This window comes from Pelodiscus sinensis, chromosome 27, assembly GCF_049634645.1.
Source record: "Pelodiscus sinensis isolate JC-2024 chromosome 27, ASM4963464v1, whole genome shotgun sequence".
Taxonomy (NCBI): Eukaryota; Metazoa; Chordata; order Testudines; family Trionychidae; genus Pelodiscus; species Pelodiscus sinensis.
Genome location: NC_134737.1, coordinates 15,221,357 through 15,243,047, shown reverse-complemented (window position 1 = coordinate 15,243,047; position 21,691 = coordinate 15,221,357). Strand labels below are relative to the sequence as shown.

The 21,691-nt window shown below is 56.3% G+C and overlaps 1 protein-coding gene across 7 annotated transcripts in view; it reads right to left on the bottom strand.

Annotated features, from left to right (window-relative positions):
• Positions 1-1,091: 1,091 nt before the first annotated feature.
• The window catches only part of LOC102456071 (maestro heat-like repeat-containing protein family member 7), a 33,328-nt gene continuing 12,728 nt past the window's right edge, over positions 1,092-21,691 (bottom strand). Inside the window, exons 10-23 of one of the 7 annotated variants that reach the window (XM_075910173.1) lie at positions 20,081-20,190; positions 19,520-19,669; positions 19,125-19,279; positions 18,737-18,884; positions 14,180-14,370; positions 13,947-14,084; positions 13,287-13,401; positions 12,629-12,769; positions 8,084-8,260; positions 4,911-5,066; positions 2,653-2,754; positions 2,317-2,419; positions 1,654-1,713; positions 1,095-1,464 (exon numbers count right to left, since the gene is read on the bottom strand). In XM_075910173.1, the coding sequence (XP_075766288.1) occupies positions 1,313-1,464; positions 1,654-1,713; positions 2,317-2,419; positions 2,653-2,754; positions 4,911-5,066; positions 8,084-8,260; positions 12,629-12,769; positions 13,287-13,401; positions 13,947-14,084; positions 14,180-14,370; positions 18,737-18,884; positions 19,125-19,279; positions 19,520-19,669; positions 20,081-20,190 (1,898 nt within the window). In that variant the 3' untranslated portion in view covers positions 1,095-1,312. Of the gene's footprint in view, positions 1,465-1,653; positions 1,714-2,316; positions 2,420-2,652; positions 2,755-3,642; positions 3,851-4,910; positions 5,067-8,083; positions 8,261-12,628; positions 12,770-13,286; positions 13,402-13,946; positions 14,085-14,179; positions 14,371-18,736; positions 18,885-19,124; positions 19,280-19,519; positions 19,670-20,080; positions 20,191-21,691 lie in introns of those variants that run through there. The other 6 variants (XM_075910175.1, XM_075910174.1, XM_075910176.1 and 3 more) reach the window with 6 other exon arrangements.

Below are 21,691 nucleotides of genomic sequence, written 5' to 3'. Positions count from 1 at the left end.
GGGGATTGCGAGGGAAGGGGTTGCGTGGGGGGAGGGTGAGTGGGTGTGGGGGGTTGGGAGGGAAGGGAGTGTGTGTGGCGGGTGGGTGAGTGGGTGTGGGGGGTTGGGAGGGAAGGGGGTGCGTGTGGCGGGTGGGTGAGCGGGCGTGGGGGGTTGGGAGGGAAGGGGGTGCGTGTGGCGGGTGGGTGAGCGGGGGTGGGGGGTTGGGCAGGAAGGGGGTGCGTGTGGCGGGTGGGTGAGCGGGGGTGGGGGGTTGGGCGGGAAGGGGGTGCGTGTGGCGGGTGGGTGAGTGGGTGTGGGGGGTTGGGCGGGAAGGGGGTGCGTGTGGCAGGTGGGTGAGCGGGTGTGGGGGGTTGGGAGGGAAGGGGGTGCGTGTGGCGGGTGGGTGTGTGGGGGTGGGGGGTTGGGAGGGAAAGGGGTGCGTGTGGCGGGTGGGTGAGTGGGGGTGGGGGGTTGGGAGGGAAAGGGGTGCGTGTGGCGGGTGGGTGAGTGGGGGTGGGGGGTTGGGAGGGAAAGGGGTGCGTGTGGCGGGTGGGTGAGTGGGGGTGGGGGGTTGGGAGGAAAAGGGGTGCGTGTGGCGGGTGGGTGAGTGGGGGTGGGGGGTTGGGAGGGAAAGGGGTGCGTGTGGCGGGTGGGTGAGTGGGGGTGGGGGGTTGGGAGGGAAAGGGGTGCGTGTGGCGGGTGGGTGAGTGGGTGTGGGGGGTTGGGAGGGAAGGGAGTGTGTGTGGCGGGTGGGTGAGTGGGTGTGGGGGGTTGGGAGGGAAGGGAGTGCGTGTGGCGGGTGGGTGAGTGGGTGTGGGGGGTTGGGAGGGAAGGGGGTGCGTGTGGCGGGTGGGTGAGCGGGTGTGGGGGGTTGGGAGGGAAGGGGGTGCGTGTGGCGGGTGGGTGAGTGGGGGTGGGGGGTTGGGAGGGAAAGGGGTGCGTGTGGCGGGTGGGTGAGTGGGGGTGGGGGGTTGGGAGGGAAAGGGGTGCGTGTGGCGGGTGGGTGAGTGGGGGTGGGGGGTTGGGAGGGAAAGGGGTGCGTGTGGCGGGTGGGTGAGTGGGTGTGGGGGGTGGGGAGGGAAAGGGGTGTGTGGGGGGAGGGTGGGTAAGAGGGTGGGTGGCTGTGGAGAGAATGACGGCACAAGCCGACTGTAATGTTTACATTGTATTTCCATACACGCGGTGTGTGGCCTCATCCCCTAGAAAAGCCCCCCCCCCCCCCCGTGTGGCGTACAAGTCCAAGGCTACAGGCGGGCTGCAGGGCGTGTGGCCCGGCGGCGGGCGGTGGCTCTCAGCAGAGCGAGGGCAGCCGGCGGCTCCAGGGCAGGCGCTAGCCAGCGCACATGGTTCTGACCCTGCGGGCGAAGGTCCGCAGGCTGCAGCCAGACGGGGGCTGGTCCTTGACGGCCTCCAGGATCAGGCAGGTCTGAGCAGCCAGGCATCGCACGCGGGAGTTGCTGTCCTGCCCCAGGCCTTTGAGCACTGCGGTTGGAAGGGAGGAAGCAGCGGTCAGAGCCCCAATGCCGCGCGGGTGACTGCTCCAGCCCGTGGCTGCTGGGTGTCCGGGGAGGCAGCTCCCCCCAGCAGCTCGCCCAGCTCTGGGGTGGAGACCGAGTCCCAGCCCGGCCGCTGCGCCCCAGCGCTCCGTGCCCCAGCCGCGGCCCCACTCACCCTTGCAGATGGCATCCAGCTTGTCCCGGCTCCGGTGGTGCAGCTGCCGGGCGCTGAGCCCTGCACACAAACAGCTCGTCACATCCCTGCAGCCCCAGCCAGGGCATCAAAGCAGCTGTCACCTCTAAACACGGGCCCCCCGGGCAGCCACCTGTCCCATCGCAAACCCAGCACCCTCCCTGGCCCCACCCCTTCCCTGAGAACCCCCCTTGCTCATTCCACCCCCCCTCACTTCCCCCTCCCTTCCTCACTCTAACCTGGCTGGAAAAGGGGTCGGGGCGCAGGCCCTGGGCTGGGGCCGAGGGGTTTGGCGCGTGGGAGCCGGGGATCCTGCGCCGGGTAAAATCTCCTGCTTTGGCTGGAGCAGCCTCTAGGAAACTCCCAGCAAACCCCTCGCGGGCTGGGCCAGGGGCCAGGCTGAGGCTGGCTGCCAAAGGAGACCCTACCAGCTCCCAAGGACCCACGGCGGGAGGAGGCTGCATGGGGAAGAGCGGGTTGAGGGGACCCATCTGCTGGCCTGGGCTGAGCTTGCTCCTGGGGGTGTCGGAGCCTTCATTAGGGAAGCGGAGCCCAGGGGTTACTTCTCGCCACTGGCCGGGGCCGAGCCGGGCCTGGGACTGGGTCCAGCCGCCCCGCTAAGGGGCCCCTCTGCTTGGTGGTTACCTAGGAACCTGATGGCCGCTTCTCTGACTGGGGCCTGCGGGTGCTCCAGGAAGGGCAGGGTCTGGCACAGGAAGCTGTCGGCTCTCCGCTTGTAGCGCGTCAGCTAGGAGCCAGAGCAAGGGAGCCCGAGGTGGTTAGCGGCCTGCCAGGGGTCCCGGGGGGACAGCCCTTCCCCCTCCTGCCTGGGCCGGGGGTCGCGCAGAGGGGCGCCACGCGGGGCCAGGCGTGGTCCCGAGCTGGGCTGCGTGTGGGCGCGGAGCCGGACATGGGGGTGCCTGACCCAGCCCCGCTCCTGCCAGCGAGGGCTGCGCAGTGACCGACCCGCGGGCTCCTCACCAGGCAGTCACAGCTTGGCCACACATCCTTCCTCTGGACCAGCACCCTGAGCCGCCGCCACCTCAGGAACAGCGTGGCCCTGGCGAGGGTGTCCCAGCTCACCTGCGGCACAGGAGGGGCCGGGACGTTACAGGCGGCGGGACCCGCTGGCCTGGTTGCCCCGCACACCGGGAGGCCAGGTGGGCCGAGCTCCCCCCGGCCCCAGGCGGCTCGCGGCTGGTCGGAGTGTGGCCGGGGACCTGGCGAGGCTCCCGGCTCTGCCACTGATGCCCTGGGCGAACTCGAGGGGGCCCCCCCAGACCCTCTGAATTGGGAACTGGGGTCTACTCCCCTTCACCACAGACAGTTCTGAACTGCAGCCCAGCCTGAGGAGTTGGGGGGGAAGCACAGTCTTAGGCCCAGGTCGCTGGCTTAGAGACAGAGGCAGCGTGACCAAGAGAACACAAGGGCTGTTAGTAAAGGCACTACCAGCTACTCCCGTCAGAATATAGGAAACAAAGGAGAATGGAGGGAGGTAGCAGGCGGTGTCCCCCAGGGGTCTGTGCTGGGACCGCACGTTCATAGGTGAGCTGGAAAAAGGGTAACGGTGAGCTGCAAAACTTGCTGATAGTTACGTCCCAAGCAGACTGCAAAGGGATTTCAAAAACTAGGTGACTGGACAACAAAAGGGCAGATGAAATTTAATGCTGATGAACGCAAAGCAATGCGCATGGCAAAATATAATCTCAACTACACGTGCCAAACGATGGAGTCTAAATTATCTGAACCCACCCACACTGAGATCTTAGATTCATTGCAGATAGCTGTCTGAAAATAGCTGCTCTATGGCTAGTGATAATCAACCTCCCTCCTAAAAAACCCCCAAACTACCGGGACTCATTAGGAACGGGATAAGCGAGACAATATCATATTGCCTCTCTCGAAATCCATGGTGCACCCACTGGCCGAGTACTGCGTGAAGGTTTGATCACTTCATCTCAAAATAGCTACCCTGCATTTGGAAGAGGTATGGAGAAAGGCAAGGGGAGGCGCACAGGGCCGTCCTTGCTGCGTGTCCAAGATACGTTCCAAAAACCCTCGGATTTCTAGCGAGACAATGTAGAGCGGGGAGTTCTTTTTTCACGGCTGACTTCCATTTGTGCATTTTTTTTGCGCAACTTCAGAGCGTGGAATGGGAGGGCTCATAACGCATCCGCTCCTACAAGCATCAGCGAGGTTAGTGCAGAACGGATGCACACGGCGTACAGCGGGGACGCACTGTACCGAACCCCTTCCATACGAGCATGGGAGGCAGGTAGCGCAGCAGGGGAATGCAATACCTTCCCAAACTGCCTCACCTGGCCTGCTCATGTTTCTCCAGAATCCCACTGCTGGGGCCGTCTGCCCACCGGATTTGCGGCGCTCCGGAGATGGGGCAGCCTGGAGCTGCGCTACCCACTGACTCTGGGGCTAAGGGAAGCTGGAGCCGCGCCACCACTGCCCCTCTGGAGCTCACGGCATGCTGGATTCTCCCCCCTGCCCTTTTCAAGTGTGTAAGCAGCCCCTGGAATCATGGTTCAAGTTGGCCCCACCCCAACCAAAATCTGGAATGGAGTGCCTGCTGACACCCTGGGCCAGCTGCTTAGGCCCAGAGCTGCAAGAGGCTTTAGGTGCCCAACTCCCATGGGCGTTCCCTACTTTGGAGGCTCTAGGCCATAGTCGCTCTGTGCCTCAGTTCCCCGCCTGGAGGAGGAGGGGGCATGAGGAGGAATTCATTACTGCTGGGGGCATCTGGCGCCCCAGGGACGGGGGCCAGGAGAGCTAGTGTGAGCACGGACAGCTGGGGGGGGGGCAAGGCCTGGGCATTTTGTGGCTGTCTGGCCACTTGGCCAAGGCCACGCCGGGTCTTGAGCGCCACCTGCAGGCCGGGTAGCCCTGCGCCTGGGAGGGGCCGTGGCCAGGCCTGGGCTCTTCCTGCCAGCGCAGCCTGTGGGCTGTGTGGAGACAGGGGCCGTAGGCACGGTGAGGTGCCCCCACCTCGCAGCCTGGCTGCACAGGGGCTGTTGGGCTCAGAGGCTGCAGGGATGGCTCTGGGCGGGGGTGGGGGAATGACCAGGGGGCTACTGGACTCAACTTTCAAGGAATTTTGAGCACGGGGTTGTCGCAGCCCTGAGCACCTGCCCCTGCCGGCCAGCCCCGGGGGCGGGGAGTCGCACGTTTCCCCCGCACACAACTCACTGGTCACGGGTAACGCGCTCAGCTGCAGGCTCTGGCCTCACCTGGGACACGCTGAGATTCTCATCATGCAGGAGCAGCAGCAGCGGGACCAGGCTCCGGAGAACGTGCTCCTTCATCCACCACCGGTAGGGCTCCGTGACGATGCCCAGCAGGGCTTTGAAGAGGGCAATGGAGAGCATCCGGAGTTTGCTGGACTCCTGCAAGAGAGGATGTGGGAAGGAGGCTGTGGCGGTCGTGCTCACCCGACGGGCAAGGTCTTTCAAGCACAGTATTACCACATAGCTGGAAAATAGCCCATGAGAACCACCAAACTCTATAGCTAACCCTTTTCTGGGTCTCTCTTGTAGAGTGGTGTGCACACTGCTTGGTTCAGCCTTGCCTCTTAAGGTGAACTGGACTCGGTCACCTTGCAAAAGCCCAATAGCATCAGATCCTTGAGTTCTTCCATCCGTCCCGGCGGCCATGCTGCAGTGGAGAAGTTTCTGGTTTCTGATCCATACACACGGAAGCCTCAGCTGTTGTCTCTGTACGTTGGTTGGGTGGTAAAGTGGCCCATGCAGTACAGAATCCCCCCAGCTGTGCCAGATGGAGCTCGGGGTGGGGTTAAGTCCCATCTGAGATGACTGTGACATCAGCATCTGAGTCAATTTTCACGTCTTGCCATAAATATTCATTTTCAGGCTCCAGGTGGGCGCCAGCCATGTCATCACAATGGGTCTTGATTATCTGCAATGTGAGTCAACTCCCTAACTGATTTGGTGCAGCAAAGAGATACAACGTGTCCACCTTTCATACATGTATTACACCATGCACCACTGGCTGGTCATCTCTTGGGCTATGACTTCTTCATACCTTGTGCATGTTGGCTGGAGTTCGGCTCTCTTACTTTGGGAGTTTTCTCTGTTTGCCCCATGGGTTTTACGATAAAGACTTTTAAACACTCAAGTGTCTGTTTATATCTTATAAGTTAGTTTCTGGTGTTTCAATGTGCTCTTGCCTGTTTGACTAATTTTGTCTCTTTTGTTATCTGTAGAGCTGTGGCTAGAGTTTAATCCCTGTAGCTATTGTGAAAGGGTTTTTTTCACAGTCAGTCCCAAGACACTAGAGCAATAAGGTGTATCCTATATACCTTATCTGCCTTGTCTCTGTGAAAGTGTTTATCTTTTAACGCTATAGCCAGACGATTTCTGATATTTCTATGTTTGAAAACTGTGATTTTTGGGAATGTAAGTCAGGGGATGCAGGAGTCTTTAATTCTCTGGTGAAAACATGCTCTTTCATAAACCACATTTCTCTGAGATATAAAGTATGCATCAAACACAGCCAGAACCCTTCCATGCTCATCTTAGTGATGGTCTTCAGTAAAGTCAAAGTGTGTTAAGACATGCTGCCTACTTCCCCACTGCATACATTAAGACAATACCCATCTATCTCCAGTTCCTTGTGCCGCTTGTTTGCAATGCGAAATCTGGCACAGCATTGTTTCCAGTCTCTCCATTCTGAAGGTTTGTGAAAAGTGACATTCTCTGGGGCATCAAAGAGGCACATGGGAATGAGACCCTGCAAACTTGGGTGCCGCTTCTTCCAGCTGCAATCTTTTGGTTCTGTTCTCACTTTACTCTGAGTCATGTCACATGCCTGAACCAGCTCTGGACTGGCTACAGAGCTCGTCTGCACACACCAGATGGACAGTGCTTAATTTGTAAGGAAAAAGGTGCTGAGCCTCAAGTAAGATTTTTTTATTCATAACTGATGTGTCAGGCCCAGAAGTGCCAGGCTCCGAACTGCCAGGCCCAAAGGTGCCGCCGGGCTCTGAACTGCCAGGCCCAGAGGTGCCGCCGGGCTCTGAACTGCCAGGCCCAGAGGTGCCGCCGGGCTCCGAACTGCCAGGCCCAGAGGTGCCTCCGGGCTCCGAATTGCCAGGCCCAGAGGTGCCTCCGGGCTCTGAACTGCCTAGGCCCAGAGATGCCTCCGGGCTCTGAATTGCCAGGCCCAGAGGTGCCACCGGGCTCCGAATTGCCAGGCCCAGAGGTGCCACCGGGCTCCGAATTGCCAGGCCCAGAGGTGCCGCCGGGCTCCGAATTGCCAGGCCCAGAGGTGCTGCCGGGCTCCGAACTGCCAGGCCCAGAGGTGCCGCTGGGCTCCGAACTGCCAGGCCCAGAGGTGCCGCTGGGCTCCGAACTGCCAGGCCCAGAGGTGCCGCCGGGCTCCGAACTGCCAGGCCCAGAGGTGCCGCCGGGCTCCGAACTGCCAGGCCCAGAGGTGCCGCCGGGCTCTGAACTGCCCAGGCCCAGAGGTGCCGCCGGGCTCCGAACTGCCAGGCCCAGAGGCAGATACTAAGCACTGCAGATGGGTTCATCTGGGCTGGTTGAATGCGCTGAGTTCGGTTCAATGAGGTATCACACAGTGCCACCTAGTAGCCGAACAGCATAATACAGTGTAACAGGCTATTACAGAGGCAGCCTCCATCCCATGTGAATCTTACTAGCCCGCTGCCCTCACCCCAGTGGTGGGGCAGGCTGAGTTGCGACCCCTGGGCAGGGCGCGGGGGCATCAGGGCTGCACTGCAGGGGACACCGGCAGCTGTGCCATCTGCTTGTGGAGGCCTCTTCGCCTTCCCCTGGGACGGGCGTCGCCTTCTTAGCACTGGTTTGGATTGTCCACCCCCATAAGGGCCTGTTTTGTGCCCCCCCAGACAGGGCTTTGGTTTAGAGAGCTCACCCCTGGCTCTCTGATCGGCTGGGGGTTCAGCCCCCTGGGAAGAGCTGAGGGTGGGACTGAGCTTTGTGTGAGCTGGGTGGCCCCTCGTTACCCCTGCAAGGCCGCACCGGGTGGGCCCCTTTCTCCTCCCTCCGGTGCGGACTGACCCTCAGTCTGGTGCACACGCCGGAGGGGGCTGGTTCTCGGCACACCCCTTTATGAAAGAGGAGGGCAGAACTAGCCCCTCCTTTGATGCTGTGTTGCCATGGGAACGAAGGGGAGAAGAAAGGGGGGAGCGGGTACCCGCAGATGGAGCATTTCCTTCTGGAGCCCATAGGCCGGCGGTGGGCTCCATGCTGGGAGGGCAGGTTCCCGCCCTGACTGCCATGCGCTCTGCCGGAGAGCGGGGAGCCGGGGAAGGCGGGAACAGGCTAGGAGCAGGCCAGGCCCCGCCAGCCCCCCACCCACCCCCCTTCCCTCGCCGTGGCTTGGAGGGTCTCCCGCCAGGCCTTACGTTGTCAAAGAGGGGCAGCAGCCTCTCGGCCACTTGCACCGCAGCGGGGCTGGCGCTCTGCCGGTCCAGGCTGGTGAGGATGAGTTTCAGGACGCCGATGGCCTTTGTGATGACACCCCGGTCGGCCTCCCGCAGCCGCTCCTGGATGTCTGGCAGCAGGCGCTGGAGTTTCCCCACCTGTGTGGAAGGAGGAGCTGCTTTGCCAACACCCGCAAGAGACCGGAGAGGGATGTAAAACCCCGTTGCATTGGCTAACCGGGGAAACATGTTGTTTAAAGATTAAAGGGGGATAAGTGGGGGGTCAGGATGCCAGAGAGGCCCCTGCCTGTGGGGGGTGGGGAGGTGCTCCAGCCCCACTGGTTAACTATAGCTGATAAGCCTCACTTGTTAAGGAAGAGGCGTACCCCTTAACCAATTCACTCATTCAAATCCTTCACATCCCTAACCCTAACCAAATCAACATCTGCCTCCCCTCCAAACACAGGCCCGGGAACACAGGGCTTTGCTCCTGGCCCGTGACGTAGTTGCTACGCTGGGGCTGTGGGTGACCCCCACTGGCGGCTGTCTGTAGCACGGCCCAGCAGGGCAGGGGATGAGTCACTAGGCAAGGGTCTCTCAACCTGTCGGACCAGCTACCCCCCAGGGAAAGAAACAAAGGAAGGTGGAATGTCCCCTGGCTGGGGGGCAGGGCTGGAAGTGAGTTAGTTTTCTGTCTGGGAGCATGGAGGAGACAGTCTAGGGAAAAGGGCTGGGATTTAGGGGCCCAGTCTCCCCCATCTCAAGGGGGGCTGAGGTATCCTAGGCCTGCCCTGTGACCAGATGACATCTGTGCTGTGCTGTATCCTGGAGGAGCAACAAACTCCCTCTGTTCTACGGGCTGGCGGAGTCTGTCCGTGCCACTACGGGGGTGCAGGAGATGGGAAAACCCCAACGTGGCGTCACACACCCATACCCAGAGTCCCAGCTGCCAGCCCCAGGCCCTGCTCCTGGCCCTGCACAGGGGCTCCCGGGTCCTGGCTCTACGTGCAAAGGCTCTGCTCCTTTGTCCGGTTCCCAGGCTCCCAGCTGTTGGCCTGTGCCCGGGGCTCTGTGGGACCCAGCCTCCCCCTCCTGCCCACTTCTCCCTCCTGGAGCCACAGCCTTGCTCCAACCAAGGAAAAACCAAGCACAAGCAGGGTCTGAGCAGGCTGAGGCAGACAGAAGAGCGGGACTGGTGTACAGCGCGGAGAATGGCCCTCTCCCCGTCTACCCTATGGGCAGGGCGGGTTCCCCACACCGGAATGACTTGGTGCGCCGAGGGGAGGTGTCGCTGCAGATTGTCTCCTCTTTGGCCAGGCTGATCAGCTGCCATTTACCACCCAGGAGTTGTCTCTGCCTGCACTGAACCACGTGTCTCAAACTTGGTAAGAGCCACGTGGCAAAGAGCTTTTGCCAGCTCCTGTCAGAGCAGCACCCAGGACCTCGGTAGTTAACGTCTATGAGGCTTCAAAAGGGAATTCATAGGGGGAAATGGTTCCTAATGACACTGGCATTAAAATGCTGAGGGAGATTAGAGAGGCTACCAAAATAAAGAACTTTATAATAATAGGGGATTTTTATTATCCCCATATTGACTGGATACATGTCACCTCAGGAAGAGAAGCAGAGATAAAATTTCTCAATGGCTTAAATGACTGCTTCTTGGAGCAGCTGGTACAGGAACCCACAAGGGGAGAGGCAATTCTCGATTTAGTCCTGAGTGGAGCGCAGGATCAGGTCCAGGAGATAACCGTTACAGGACCGCTTGGGAATAGTGACCATAATATAACAACATTCAACATTCCTGTGGAGGGAAGAACACCCCAGCAGTCCAGCACCCTGGCATTTAACTTCAAAAAGGGGAATTACACAAAAATGAGGAGGTTAAACAGAAATTAAAAGGCACAATGACTAGAGCAAAATCCCTGCAAGCTGCATGGAAACTTTTTAAAGACACCATAATAGAGGCCCAACTTAAATGTATACCCCAAATTAAAAAACATAGTAAGAGACCTAAAAAAGAGTCATCGTGGCTTAACCACCATGTAAAAGAAGCAGTGAGGGACAAAAAGGCATCTTTCAAGAAGTAGAAGTCCAATCCTAGTGAGATAAATAGAAAGGAACATAAACACTCTCAAATCAAGTGTAAAAATGTAATAAGAAAAGCAAAAAAAAAAAAAAAAAGATTTTGAGGAACAGCTAGCCAAAAACTCAAAAAGAAATAGCAAAATGTTTTTTAAGTACATTAGGAACAGGAAGCCTGCTAAAAAACCAGTGGGTCCCCTAGATGATCGAGATATAAAAGGAGCAATCAAGGACGATAAAGCCATTGCGGAGAAACTAAACGATTTCTTTGATTCAGTCTTCACGGCTGAGGACGTTAGGGAGATTCCCAAATCTGCAGCGTCCTTTATGGGTAATGAATCTGAGGAGCTGTCCTGGATTGAAGTGTCAGAGGAGGTTTTGGAACAAATAGAAAAACTTAATGTTAACAAATTACCGGGACCGGATGGCATTCATCCAAGGGTTCTAAAAGAACTCAAATGGGAAATTGCAGAACTATTATCTGTGGTTTGTAACCTATCCTTTAAATCGGCTTCCATACCTAATGACTGGAAGGTAGCCAATGTGACACCAATATTTAAAAAGGGCTCTAGAGGTGATCCTGGCAATTACAGACCAGTAAGTCTAACTTCAGTACCGGGCAAATTAGTCAAACAATAGTAAAGAATAAAATTGTCAGGCACATAGAAGAACATAATTTGTTGGACAAAAGTCAACATGGTTTCTGTAAAGGGAAATCCTGTCTTACTAATGTATTAGAGTTCTTTGAAGGGGTTAACAAACATGCAGACAAGGGGGATCCAGTAGATATAGTATACTTAGATTTTCAGAAAGCCTTTGACAAGGTCCCTCACCAAAGGCTCTTGTGTAAATTACATTGCCATGGGATAAGAGGGAAGGTCTTTTCATGGAGTGAGAACTGGTTAAAAGACAGGAAACAAAGGGTAGGAATAAATGGTACATTTTCAAAATGGAGAGGGGTAACTAGTGGTGTCCCCTAAGGGTCAGTTCTGGGACCAATCCTGTTCAACTTAATCATAAATGATCTGGAGAAAGGGGTAAGCTGTGAGGTGGTAAATTTTGTGGATGATACTAAACGTCTTACGATAGTCAAGACAGAAGCAGAGTGAAGAATTTCAAGAAGATCTCACCAAACTGTGTGATTGGACAACAAAATGGCAAATGAAATTTAATGTGGATAAGTGTAAAGTAATGCATGTTGGAAAAAATAACCCCAACTATACGTATAGTATGATAGGAGCTAATTTGGCTACGACAAATCAGGAAAGAGATCTTGGAGTTATTGTGGATCGTTCTCTGAAAACTTCCACACAGTGTGCAGCAGAAGTCAAAAAGGCAAATAAGATGTTAGGAATGATTAAGAAAGTGATAGAAAATAAAACACAGAATATCTTACTGCCCCTGTATAAAACTATGGTACGCCCACATCTTGAATACTGTGTACAGATATGGTCTCCTCACCTCAGAAAATAATTTTGGCCTTAGAAAGGGTTCAGAAAAGGGCAACTAAAATGATTAGGGGTTTGGAACAGGTCCCATATGAAGAGAGGCTAAAGCGACTTAGACTTTTCAGTTTAGAAAAGAGAAGACTGAGGGGGGATATGATAGAGGTCTATAAAATCATGAGTGGTGTGGAGAGGGCTGATAAAGAAAAGTTATTTATTAGTTCCCATAATAGAAGAACTAGAGGACACCAAATGAAATTAATGGGTAGCAGGTTTAAAACTAATAAAAGAAAGTTCTTCTTCACACAGCGTGTAGTCAACCTGTGGAACTCCTTGCCAGAGGAGGCTGTGAGGGCTAGGACTATAACAGAGTTTAAAGAGAAGCTAGATAATTTCATGGAGGTTAGGTCCATAAAAGGCTATTAGCCAGGGGATAAAATGGTGTCCTTGGCCTCTGTTTGTCAGAGGCTGGAGAGAGATGGCAGGAGACAAATCGCTTGACCATTGTCTTCGGTCCACCCTCTCCGGGGCACCTGGTGCTGGCCACTGTCAGCAGACAGGATACTGGGCTAGATGGACCTTTGGTCTGACCCAGTACGGCCATTCTTATGTTCTTATGTTCTAATTTAAGCAAAATGGCTCTGTCTGGGGATCCCTGATTGGTGTCACCAGCATTCCCCAGGGGTCTAGAGTCCACAGCTCTGATACCACTCCAGTGATGGGTTCTTTGTATCACAGAGACCCCAGACACAAGCAGGCCCAGCAGTGCCAGGTGCTGCTCACACCCAGAGATGCACCCCTTGGGAGCCAGGCTCTGCCCTGCAGAACAGCACAGGACGGGAGGAGACTTGCACAAGGTCATTCGGCAGGTCAGTGGCGGAGCTGGGGACAGCACCCAGGGCTCCTGACTCCTAGGCCATGCCATGTGCCCTGGGAAGGTTTCAATGGCTCCAGCCCTGTGGTTCAGGGTTTATCCCTCAGCCCACTCCCCTCTCACCTTCTCTGGGTGAAGGGCCAGGTTGAAGAGGCCTTTGAGTGCCAGCCAGCGCACCACGGTGTTGGGGTCTCTCAGCTGCCTGCTCATCTGGTCCAGGATGGCGTCTTCCAGCTCATTGCCGAGGTCAGGGCACTGCAGGAGCTAACCCACCAACGGGAAACAAGCTAGAGAAAGGGGCTGGCCCCGGTGACTCGGCTCTGGGCCTGGCGTGGGCTGTGGGGCCCCCGGAGGCTCAGCCAAGAACCAGACCTGCCCTGCTCCTTCTGTAAGGCCCAGGCAAGGGAGGGCTCTAGGGCCATGCTGCACGCAGGACACGAGGCTGCAGCCTTTGCTGGGTGGGAGAGGCAGGTGAGCTGGCCTGCACGCGGCACGTGCACGTCGTAAGGCTCTGCAGGGCCTCAGGCCTGAGGTCACACAAGGGACCCTTCTATGGAGCTGAATTCTGGGAGCCGGAGACACCCTGCCCTGGGGCCTTGCCCCATCCCAAGGACACCAGCCAGGGCAGGTAACTGCAGTGTCCAGAGCGAGCAAGGTCCACCCCTCGGCTGTAGCTCCCCTGCCCCTGTTCACTCCCACCCTGTCCTGGCCCTCGATCGGCGCCGCTGCTCATGCACATGCTCCAGCCACTACCGGGCCAGGGCGGTTCTCTGAGGCTCACCTGTATGAAGAAGGCCATGGCCGGGATGTGCCGTTTGTCGTCCCTTCTGTCAAGGATGGCCATCAGCTGGTGGAAGATCCAGGAGCGCTCCTGGAAACGGTTCCTAACCATGGCCCTGGCACGGGAAACACAAACCCCGCCTCCTCAAGGTGGGCAAGCCAGGTTCTCGATTTACAGGGGGACCCCGGGCGACCAGTTCCACGACGCTGGCACAGACTGGTTCCTGCCGGCTAGAAATGCTCAGTGGCCTCCACGCCCCTTCAATGCTCCACAGGGCGCCCGCCCCGAGGTCAGCTCTGAGCATGCGGTGTGGGGGCTGCACCAGAGCGGCAGGCGAAGAAGGGCGTTGTGTGCCCGGACAGAAGGTGGGGAGGGAACAGCCTAGACAGGACCAAGACGAGTGCTGGCGCTTTCGATGTTAGCCTCCCGCTCACCCCCAGAAGCTGGGCCAACCGGCGACTTTCCCTCCCTCTCTCATGTCCCGGGCTGGCAGAGCTACCCCAGCTGAGCTGAGCCAGGCAGCAGGGTGAGAAGCAGCCAATGGCCCCTCAGCCCACAGCCCGGAGGCCGAGCCGTCGACTGGGAGCCACATTTGACCCCCGGGGCAAAGCAATGGAGCCGTGTCCTCAGCCCTGCTGCGGGCAGGGGCGCGACGCTCACCGGGCCAGCAGGCAGACCCCTTTGTGGTGTGTGTCGGAGCTGGCGAGCATGTCCCAGCCACCCTGCTTCTGGATGAAGGTGACCTGGTCCCCGTAGCCGGCACAGCGGAGCAAGGCCCTCATGGCCTTCACCACGCACCTGTGTGCAGAGCGAGTCTGGTTACCGTGCGAGCCAGGCCAGGCCGTGCTGCAGGCCGTGGGTGGTCTGGAGGCAGGCTGACCAGACTGATGTACCTGACTGGGCTGAGGGGCGTGGGCGTGTTCTCCTGCCTGCACACCCTCCAATAGAAAGCGATGTCCTGCACCGACGGCTCCACCGTGTAGGTGATCTGGAAGAGCAGGGCGATGTAGAGCTGAGGGTAGAGCTCCTGCACCTCCCGCCTGCAGCCCGGCTCCTGGAAGATCTCGTACAGGGCTCTGGTGGCCTGCAGCAAGAACAGGAGACAGATCTCACCACAGGGCCCCATCCTCCCCATGCTCCCCCAGGCACCTGGAGAGGAGTGGTGGTCTGGGGACTAAGGCCTGGGATACTGGCTTCAGTTCCTAGCCTGACACCTTGGCTAGAACCACAGAAGGGCCTGTCAGTCTGCCATCGATCCCGGGCCAGATAAGGGAGCAGCTGGTCCAAGACTCATTTCATAAAGAACTAACGAGGCTAACATAATTAATGCAAATCAATATGGGTCCATCTCCTGACGCACCAACTGGCATCTGCTTTTTGATGAGATTATGAAATTGCTCGCTAGAGGTAACAGTACTGATGCTGTAGAACATGGACCTCTGCAAGGCGACACCCACCTGTGACGAGCCCCCCCCCCCTTCCCCATGCTTTATGAACTCAGAGATGCTTTGAACAAAACACCTCATGTAACCGATCAATGCTGGTGCCAAAGAGCCTATTTTGGTGCATTCTTTTGTATGAAAAATTAGAAATATGAATAACGAGGCGGTTTATAGATTTAAATGTGCTAATGAGACCGATTTCTGGTGCCCAGCTTGGAAGTCTTAATGACTTGGTGAGCAACTTAATGACTTGTAAATAGCCTTTTTTTGTCCTGTAAGTCCAAAAGTGATTGGACTAGTAAGACATGTCTAGTACCACCTGGTACCGGGATTCCCCTTTGACCCTGGCTTTTTCCACGAAAGGGGGGGATGTAGAACAAAATGTTTCTGCCCTGGGAAAAGTCAGTTTAAGCAATGGGAAGCTATCAGCCCGTTGTCTTCCACTGGCCTGGTAAACCCTGAAAGGCTACAAAGGGCTGGAGATCAAGTCAGGATAAAAGACTCTTGTCTGTGACCTTAAGATTATTTTTGAAATAGGAACAGCTCTTTATGGCAAGAATCTGTCTGAAATAAGTTTTTCACTGATCTACAACTACCTACATAAGAACATAAGAACGGCCGTACTGGGTCAGACCAAAGGTCCTTCTAGCCCAGTATCCTGTCTGCTGACAGTGGCCAGCACCAGGTGCCCCAGAGAGGGTGGACCGAAGACAATGATCAAGCGATTTGTCTCCTGCCATCTCTCTCCAGCCTCTGACAAACAGAGGCCAAGGACACCATTTTATCCCCTGGCTAATAGCCTTTTATGGACCTAACCTCCATGAAATTATCTAGCTTCTCTTTAAACTCTATTATAGTCCTAGCCTTCACAGCCTCCTCTGGCAAGGAGTTCCACAGGTTGACTATACGCTGTGTGAAGAAGAACTTTCTTTTATTAGTTTTAAACCTGCTACCCATTCGCTTCATTTGGTGTCCTCTAGTTCTTCTATTATGGGAACCAATAAATAACTTTTCTTTATTCACCCTCTCCACACCACTCATGCTTTTATAGACCTCTATCATATCCCCCCTCAGTCTCCTCTTTTCTGAACTGAAAAGTCTCAGTCGCTTTAACCTCTCCTCATATGGGACCTGTTCCAAACCCCTAATCATTTTAGTTGCCCTTTTCTGAACCCTTTCTAAGGCCAAAATATCTTTTTGGAGGTGAGGAGACCACATCTGTACACAGTATTCAAGATGTGGGCGTACCATAGTTTTATACAGGGGCAGTAAGATATTCTGGGTCTTATTTTCTATCCCTTTCCTAATAATTCCTAGCATCCTATTTGCCTTTTTGACCACCGCTGCACACTTTTCAGAGAACTGTCCACGATAACTCCAAGATTTCTTTCCTGATTTGTTGTAGCCAAATTAGCCCCCATCATACTGTACGTATAGTTGGGGGTATTTTTTCAGATGTGTATTACTTTACACTTATCCACATTAAATTTCATTTGCCATTTTGTTGCCCAATCACTCAGTTTGGTGAGATCTTCTTGGAGTCCCTCACAGTCTGCTTCTGTCTTGACTATCCTAAACAGTTTGGTATCATCTGCAAACTTTACCACCTCACTGCTTACCCCTTTCTCCAGATCATTTATGAATAATACCTATATGTTTTCTTTTCATTGTAATTTAGTAACTTACTTAGATCTGTCCATTTTCATTTGAAACCACTTCAGTCCTACTATTTGTACTTAATAAAAACCCTTTGTTTACTATCAAGCTCAGTGTAAATAGCTTCTAGCTGGAGGAATGACCAGTGTGAATATCTCTCTTTCATTGAGAAAGAGGGTGAACGTCCTCATGAGCTTTTCTTCTGTAAAATGTTTATACAAAGACAGATTGATTTGGGGTTTTGATCACTTTTCAGGGTTGGTTTCCTGAGTTATGTACCCTAGAACTGCATCCTCCCAGAGCTGAAGTGGTTCAGTGCCTGCATTGCTCTTCCGGCGGGTGGGGGGAGGATGGTAACCACAACTTTGGGCCTTGTCTGGGGGAGACCAGAGGGTCTGGCCCAGCAGCACAGGGTGGCAGGGAGCTCCAGAGACCAGGAAGGCAGGTATTAGTGATCAGCAAACTGGGGAACAATCCCAAGAGGTCTTCTCTGACCACACCACCATTTAGATGGAAACCCTAGAATGAAACAGAAGTAATGTGGCACCCAAGAATTAGCTTATAAACTGTCTGATGGGTCTCAAACTGTAATTGTAAACTGGGACTCAGCATTGCAGTCCCTGCAAGGGACTGGGTCTTGGCCCTACGCAATTTTACATTTTTATCAAGGGCCTGGCAGAAAACATAAAATCATCACTGATACAGTTTGCAGCTGACACCCAAACGAACGAAGAGGTTGGGTCCGATTCAGAGTGATCTGAAAAGTGTGGGACAGGCCCATGGTGTGCGTGTTTTAATACCGGCTCATTGTAAATGTATCTGGCTAGGAACAAAACCTGCAGGCCATGCTTACAGGGCGTGGGGCTCTACCTTGGGAAGCAGGGACTTTGAGAAGGACTTGGGAGTCGTGGGGACAATCAGCTGACCAGGAACTCCCAGTGTGGCGCTGTGGCCAAAAGGGGGAACGCCACCCGGGGAGCAGTAATCGGGAAACGCTCGAGGTGGGACAGAGAGGTTATTTCCCCTGTATCTGGCAGGGGTGTGACCACTGCTGGGCCTTGTGTCCAGGCCCGCTACTCAAGAGGAATGTGGATGTACCTGGGAGAGGGTTCCCAACCCTGTTTGATTAGAAACCCTGCCTCATGGCAATCGACTCCGGAAACTCAAGCTAGTCCTCTGGACAAAGACAGGCGAGGGGGCCGTGAGGACAGTCAGTGGACAGCTACAGGGGAAGAAACATTTAATAACGGGCTCTTTGGTCTACCAGGAAAGGACGAGCCTGACCCGGGGGCTGGAAGTCGAAGGTAGACACATCAGACGGGAAATAAGGCGGACGGATAACGGGGAGAGTCATCAATGAATCAATGGGGGGGATTCTCCGTGTCTGACCGTTTCTGAAGCAGGATGGGATGGTCCCCCTCTAAGCTCTGCTCTGGGGACAGATCTCTGGCCTGTGTCACACCAGAGAGACTAGATGATCACAGAGATGCCTCCGTGCCGTGAAATCCATGAACCTAACAGTGGGGAGTCACCTACACCAGCCAATAGGGCAACGCCGAGGAGAGAGGGGGTGTGGTAACCCCCTCCCCCGGCCGGAAAGGAGGTCAGTGTCTATTTCTACTTGGGAGCACACACTCCTAATTACAGCAGGGATTAGCCCCTGGGTTTCCCAGCTGGGCGCCCTCCCCACCCACGGGTGTGGCCCAAAATCTGAACATCCTGGAATGCCACAAAACACTGATTTTCTTCAACAAGAGTTAGAGCCCCGCGACTAAGCATTTTATACCCAGCGGCACTGTTTCAACAGGAGAGATTGGGAGACCCAGTGGGGCAGGGAATAAACCCAGTTCTCCCCGTCCCAGGGGAGTGCTCTCGCTCTGGGCTGCTGGGCTTCAGGGGGGTTGTCTCCCTCTCCTGTGTCCGAGCCAGTGGGCGTGTTCCCCAAGCAGGCCTACAGGACTGGGCTACGCCAGGGCAAAGCCGAGTCGGAGGATGGTGCCGGGGCTGTCGCTTGACAAGTGTAACCTCAGCCCGGTGGGTCCCCTCGCAGGTCTGTGTGGCATGCCCAGCCCAAGGGGGCAGTGAGCCCAGCTGAGGGGGCCAGGAGGAGGCATCCCCAGAGTGAGGTTCCTGGCTGGTTAAGGGGAAGGCTGGTCCCCAAGAGACTCGGCTCCACCCCAGAGCAGGGTGCCTGTGGGAAGGACCTTGAGGATAGGCTGGGGCAGCAGACAGGGGAGCCTGGGACATGGGGGGCACTGCCCCTTCCCACCCCAGCAAGGAGGGGGTGGCCCCTGCCAGGCCATTAGGGGGACCCACGGCGCGCCTTCCCTTGCTGCAGGGGCTGGTTCTTACGGCCAGGGGGGTGACGGCAGCCATTTTCTGAGCGGTGTCGCGACGCTGGCCCAGCGGCCCCTCCTGCAGCCTTTTGAGCAGCTCCCGCAGGATCCTTCCTGTGGTCTTGGGGTGGGACGTCAGGGTCCGCCACATCTCCACGGCTGCCCTGCAAAGGGGGAGGCGACGGCAGCTGGGTCCTGCAGCCCCCGGCGCTGGCACGCCTGCTGGGTCCCCCCAAGCCACCCTCCCGCTCCAGCAAGGGGGCTGCATCCGCCCCAGGGGAAGCCATTCAGGGAGGGCTCCTGTCTCTGGGGCCGGTGGGCCCGTAAAACCCTCGGGGAGAAGCATCAGCTCGCGGGGCCGGGGAGGGGGCAGGTGATCCCGGGAGGCTCCGCTTTCCCCGTACCTGTCGCACCACAGCGAGCAGCCCAGCAGGGCCGTCACCACCTCCTCGCTGTACTGGTAGCCCAGCAAGAGCAGGGACCTCAGCAGCTCCTGCTGGGCCAGCGTCTCGCTGATGGAGTCCAGGTTGTGGTACATGCTCCTCACGGCCTCTGACACCTGGGAGAGAAAGGGGGAAACAGGGGCTTGGCTTCCTCACGCCCTCTGGGCTGCCAGGGACCTGCCGCACCCCAGAGTCCCGCCCCACCAGCCCAGCCCACAGCCCTGGGCCAGCGCCCATGTCCAAGGCCACAAGGGACCTTGGCGATCACCTCGCCTGACCCTGCACAGCACAGGCCAGAGACCTGCTCCCATGACGCCTCGCGCCCAGAGCCACTCACAGAGGGGCTCAGCTCTCACCCTCTCCAAGCTTGGGATGGGGACTCCCAGGATCGCATGCAGCATGTGCCTGGCCTCCACTGCGTCGTGGACGCTGTCGTCTCTCATGCCGTCGATGGCCGCCAGGATGAAGCCCGTGCGCTCGGCCGGGTGCAGGTACTTCCCAAACATCTGGAACAAACCTGCCACTGAAACCCCTTTTCCCGCCCGGTGCTGTCCCCGGGGGGCCAAGCAGCCAGGACCGGCCCGGCCAGGAGCGCAGGCAGATCCCGCTCTGCCGGGACAGGACTGGGTTCTTGCACCTCGTCGGCAATCCGGAGCTGTCGTGCATCGCCACGCCGGGGTGCAAACTGCACGGATACACGCGCTAGTGCTCAGCAGCACTGCTGTGGATGCAACGAGGGTTTTATTGCGTCTCCCTCCAGGCCTGACAAGGTTCAGATGAGCCCCAGTGCATCTTGGGCACGTAGGTGGGTGAGTCACACAGCTGGGTCTGTCCCTCCCCACAGACTCAGGGGATGTTAATTCCTCCCCCTGCTAACTCTGGGCACAACACTCCCATGAAGCACGAATGGTAGTTACCACGGCTATATCGCTGGCGTTGGTGAACCAGGCGAACCAGAAGGTGTTCTCGGCTTGCCAGTCTCTGAGGACTTGCAGATACTCTGTGCTGTCCTTTGCCAGGGTCCTGCCTGAACCAGGGAGGGGAAACAGACAGCAGGCCATAGAGCTCACAGATAGCCAGGGGCAAACAGGGGTTTGGTTTCGGGGAAGGAGAACATCAAACTGGAGCAGAGGGAGATCACCCTGAAGTCATGATACCTCACTGGACGGGAGAGCCCCAGTTACCAGCCCGTTTTCACAATGGAGAGAGGTAAATAGCAGGGTCGTGCTGGGACCAGTGCAGTTCAACATAGTCCATCTGGGAGCAGGGGGAAGGGAGGTGGTAAAATGCACAGATGATCCAACATTACTCCAGAGAGGTGAGTCCCAAGCAGACAGCGGAGCGCTGCAAAAGGCTCTCCCCAAACTGCGCAACAAACCGGCCGGTGGAATTCAATGCTGATAAATGCAAAGTAATGCAGATTGGCAAACATGGCCCCAGCTGTACATCCGAAACGATGGGGTTTAAATTGCCACCTACAGAAGAGACCTTGGAGTCACCGTAAATAGTTCTCTGGAACCAGCCACGCAACGTGCAGCAGCAGTTAAACAAACACACACAATGCAGGGACCCATGGAGAAAGGGCGAGGTGGCAGGGAAAATATCACAATGCCACTATGTCACACCTTGGGACACCCACAGCTGGAGTCCTGCGGGCAGGTCTGGGCACCTCATCATGGAACAGAAACCAGCATTGTAAAGAGTGCCAAGAAGAGCAGCAGACATCAGGGGTAGGGAACAGCTTCCATGGGAGGAGAGATTAAAAGTATGGGGAGCTACATTACACTTAACACACTGCATTGCCGTCACTGTGACTATGTCCCCGTGCAGCAGGAGCCGTTGGTGGGAGATTGCACAGCACATTCACACAAGGAGCGCGGCTGGTTCAAACATTGCTCAGGGCGGTGGATTTTTCACACCCCCAGCAAGGTAGATATAACAATACAGGTCTGCAGTACAGACCACATCTGGGCCTGTTTCCTGTAGAAAACAGGAGACTAAGGGGGCTGGGAGGAGGGTATGATAGAGGGCTGTACTCTCTTGACTGGTGTGGAGAAATGGACCAGCGAAGCATTCTTCACCCCGCCATAACACAAGAACTAAGGGTCACCCTGGGCAGGCGGTTGCAAACAGACCAAAGAAGGCATCTCTTCACACAACGCACAGGAACCTGTGGAAATCATTGCTGTGAGATGTCGTGGAGGCCAAAAATATAATTGGGTTCAAAAAAGAGTTTGAAAAGTTTGTGAAAGTTGGAGCCATCTGTTAGCCAAGCCGATCAGGGCACGCAGCCCCATACTCTGTGTGCCCCTAAACGTCCAGATGCTGGGACTGGCCACCAGGGAAGGGATCACTCCGAATTTCCCAGTCTGTTCATTCCCTCTTAACCATCTGGCCCGGCTGCTCTTGGAAGACACAGTCCTGGGCTAGAAGAACCATTGCTCTCACTCACTATGTCCAACGTTATGTAAGGTATGAAGAGTAGAACACGGATAGGGGATGCTAAAGACATGGGGGAAGTGCAGAGC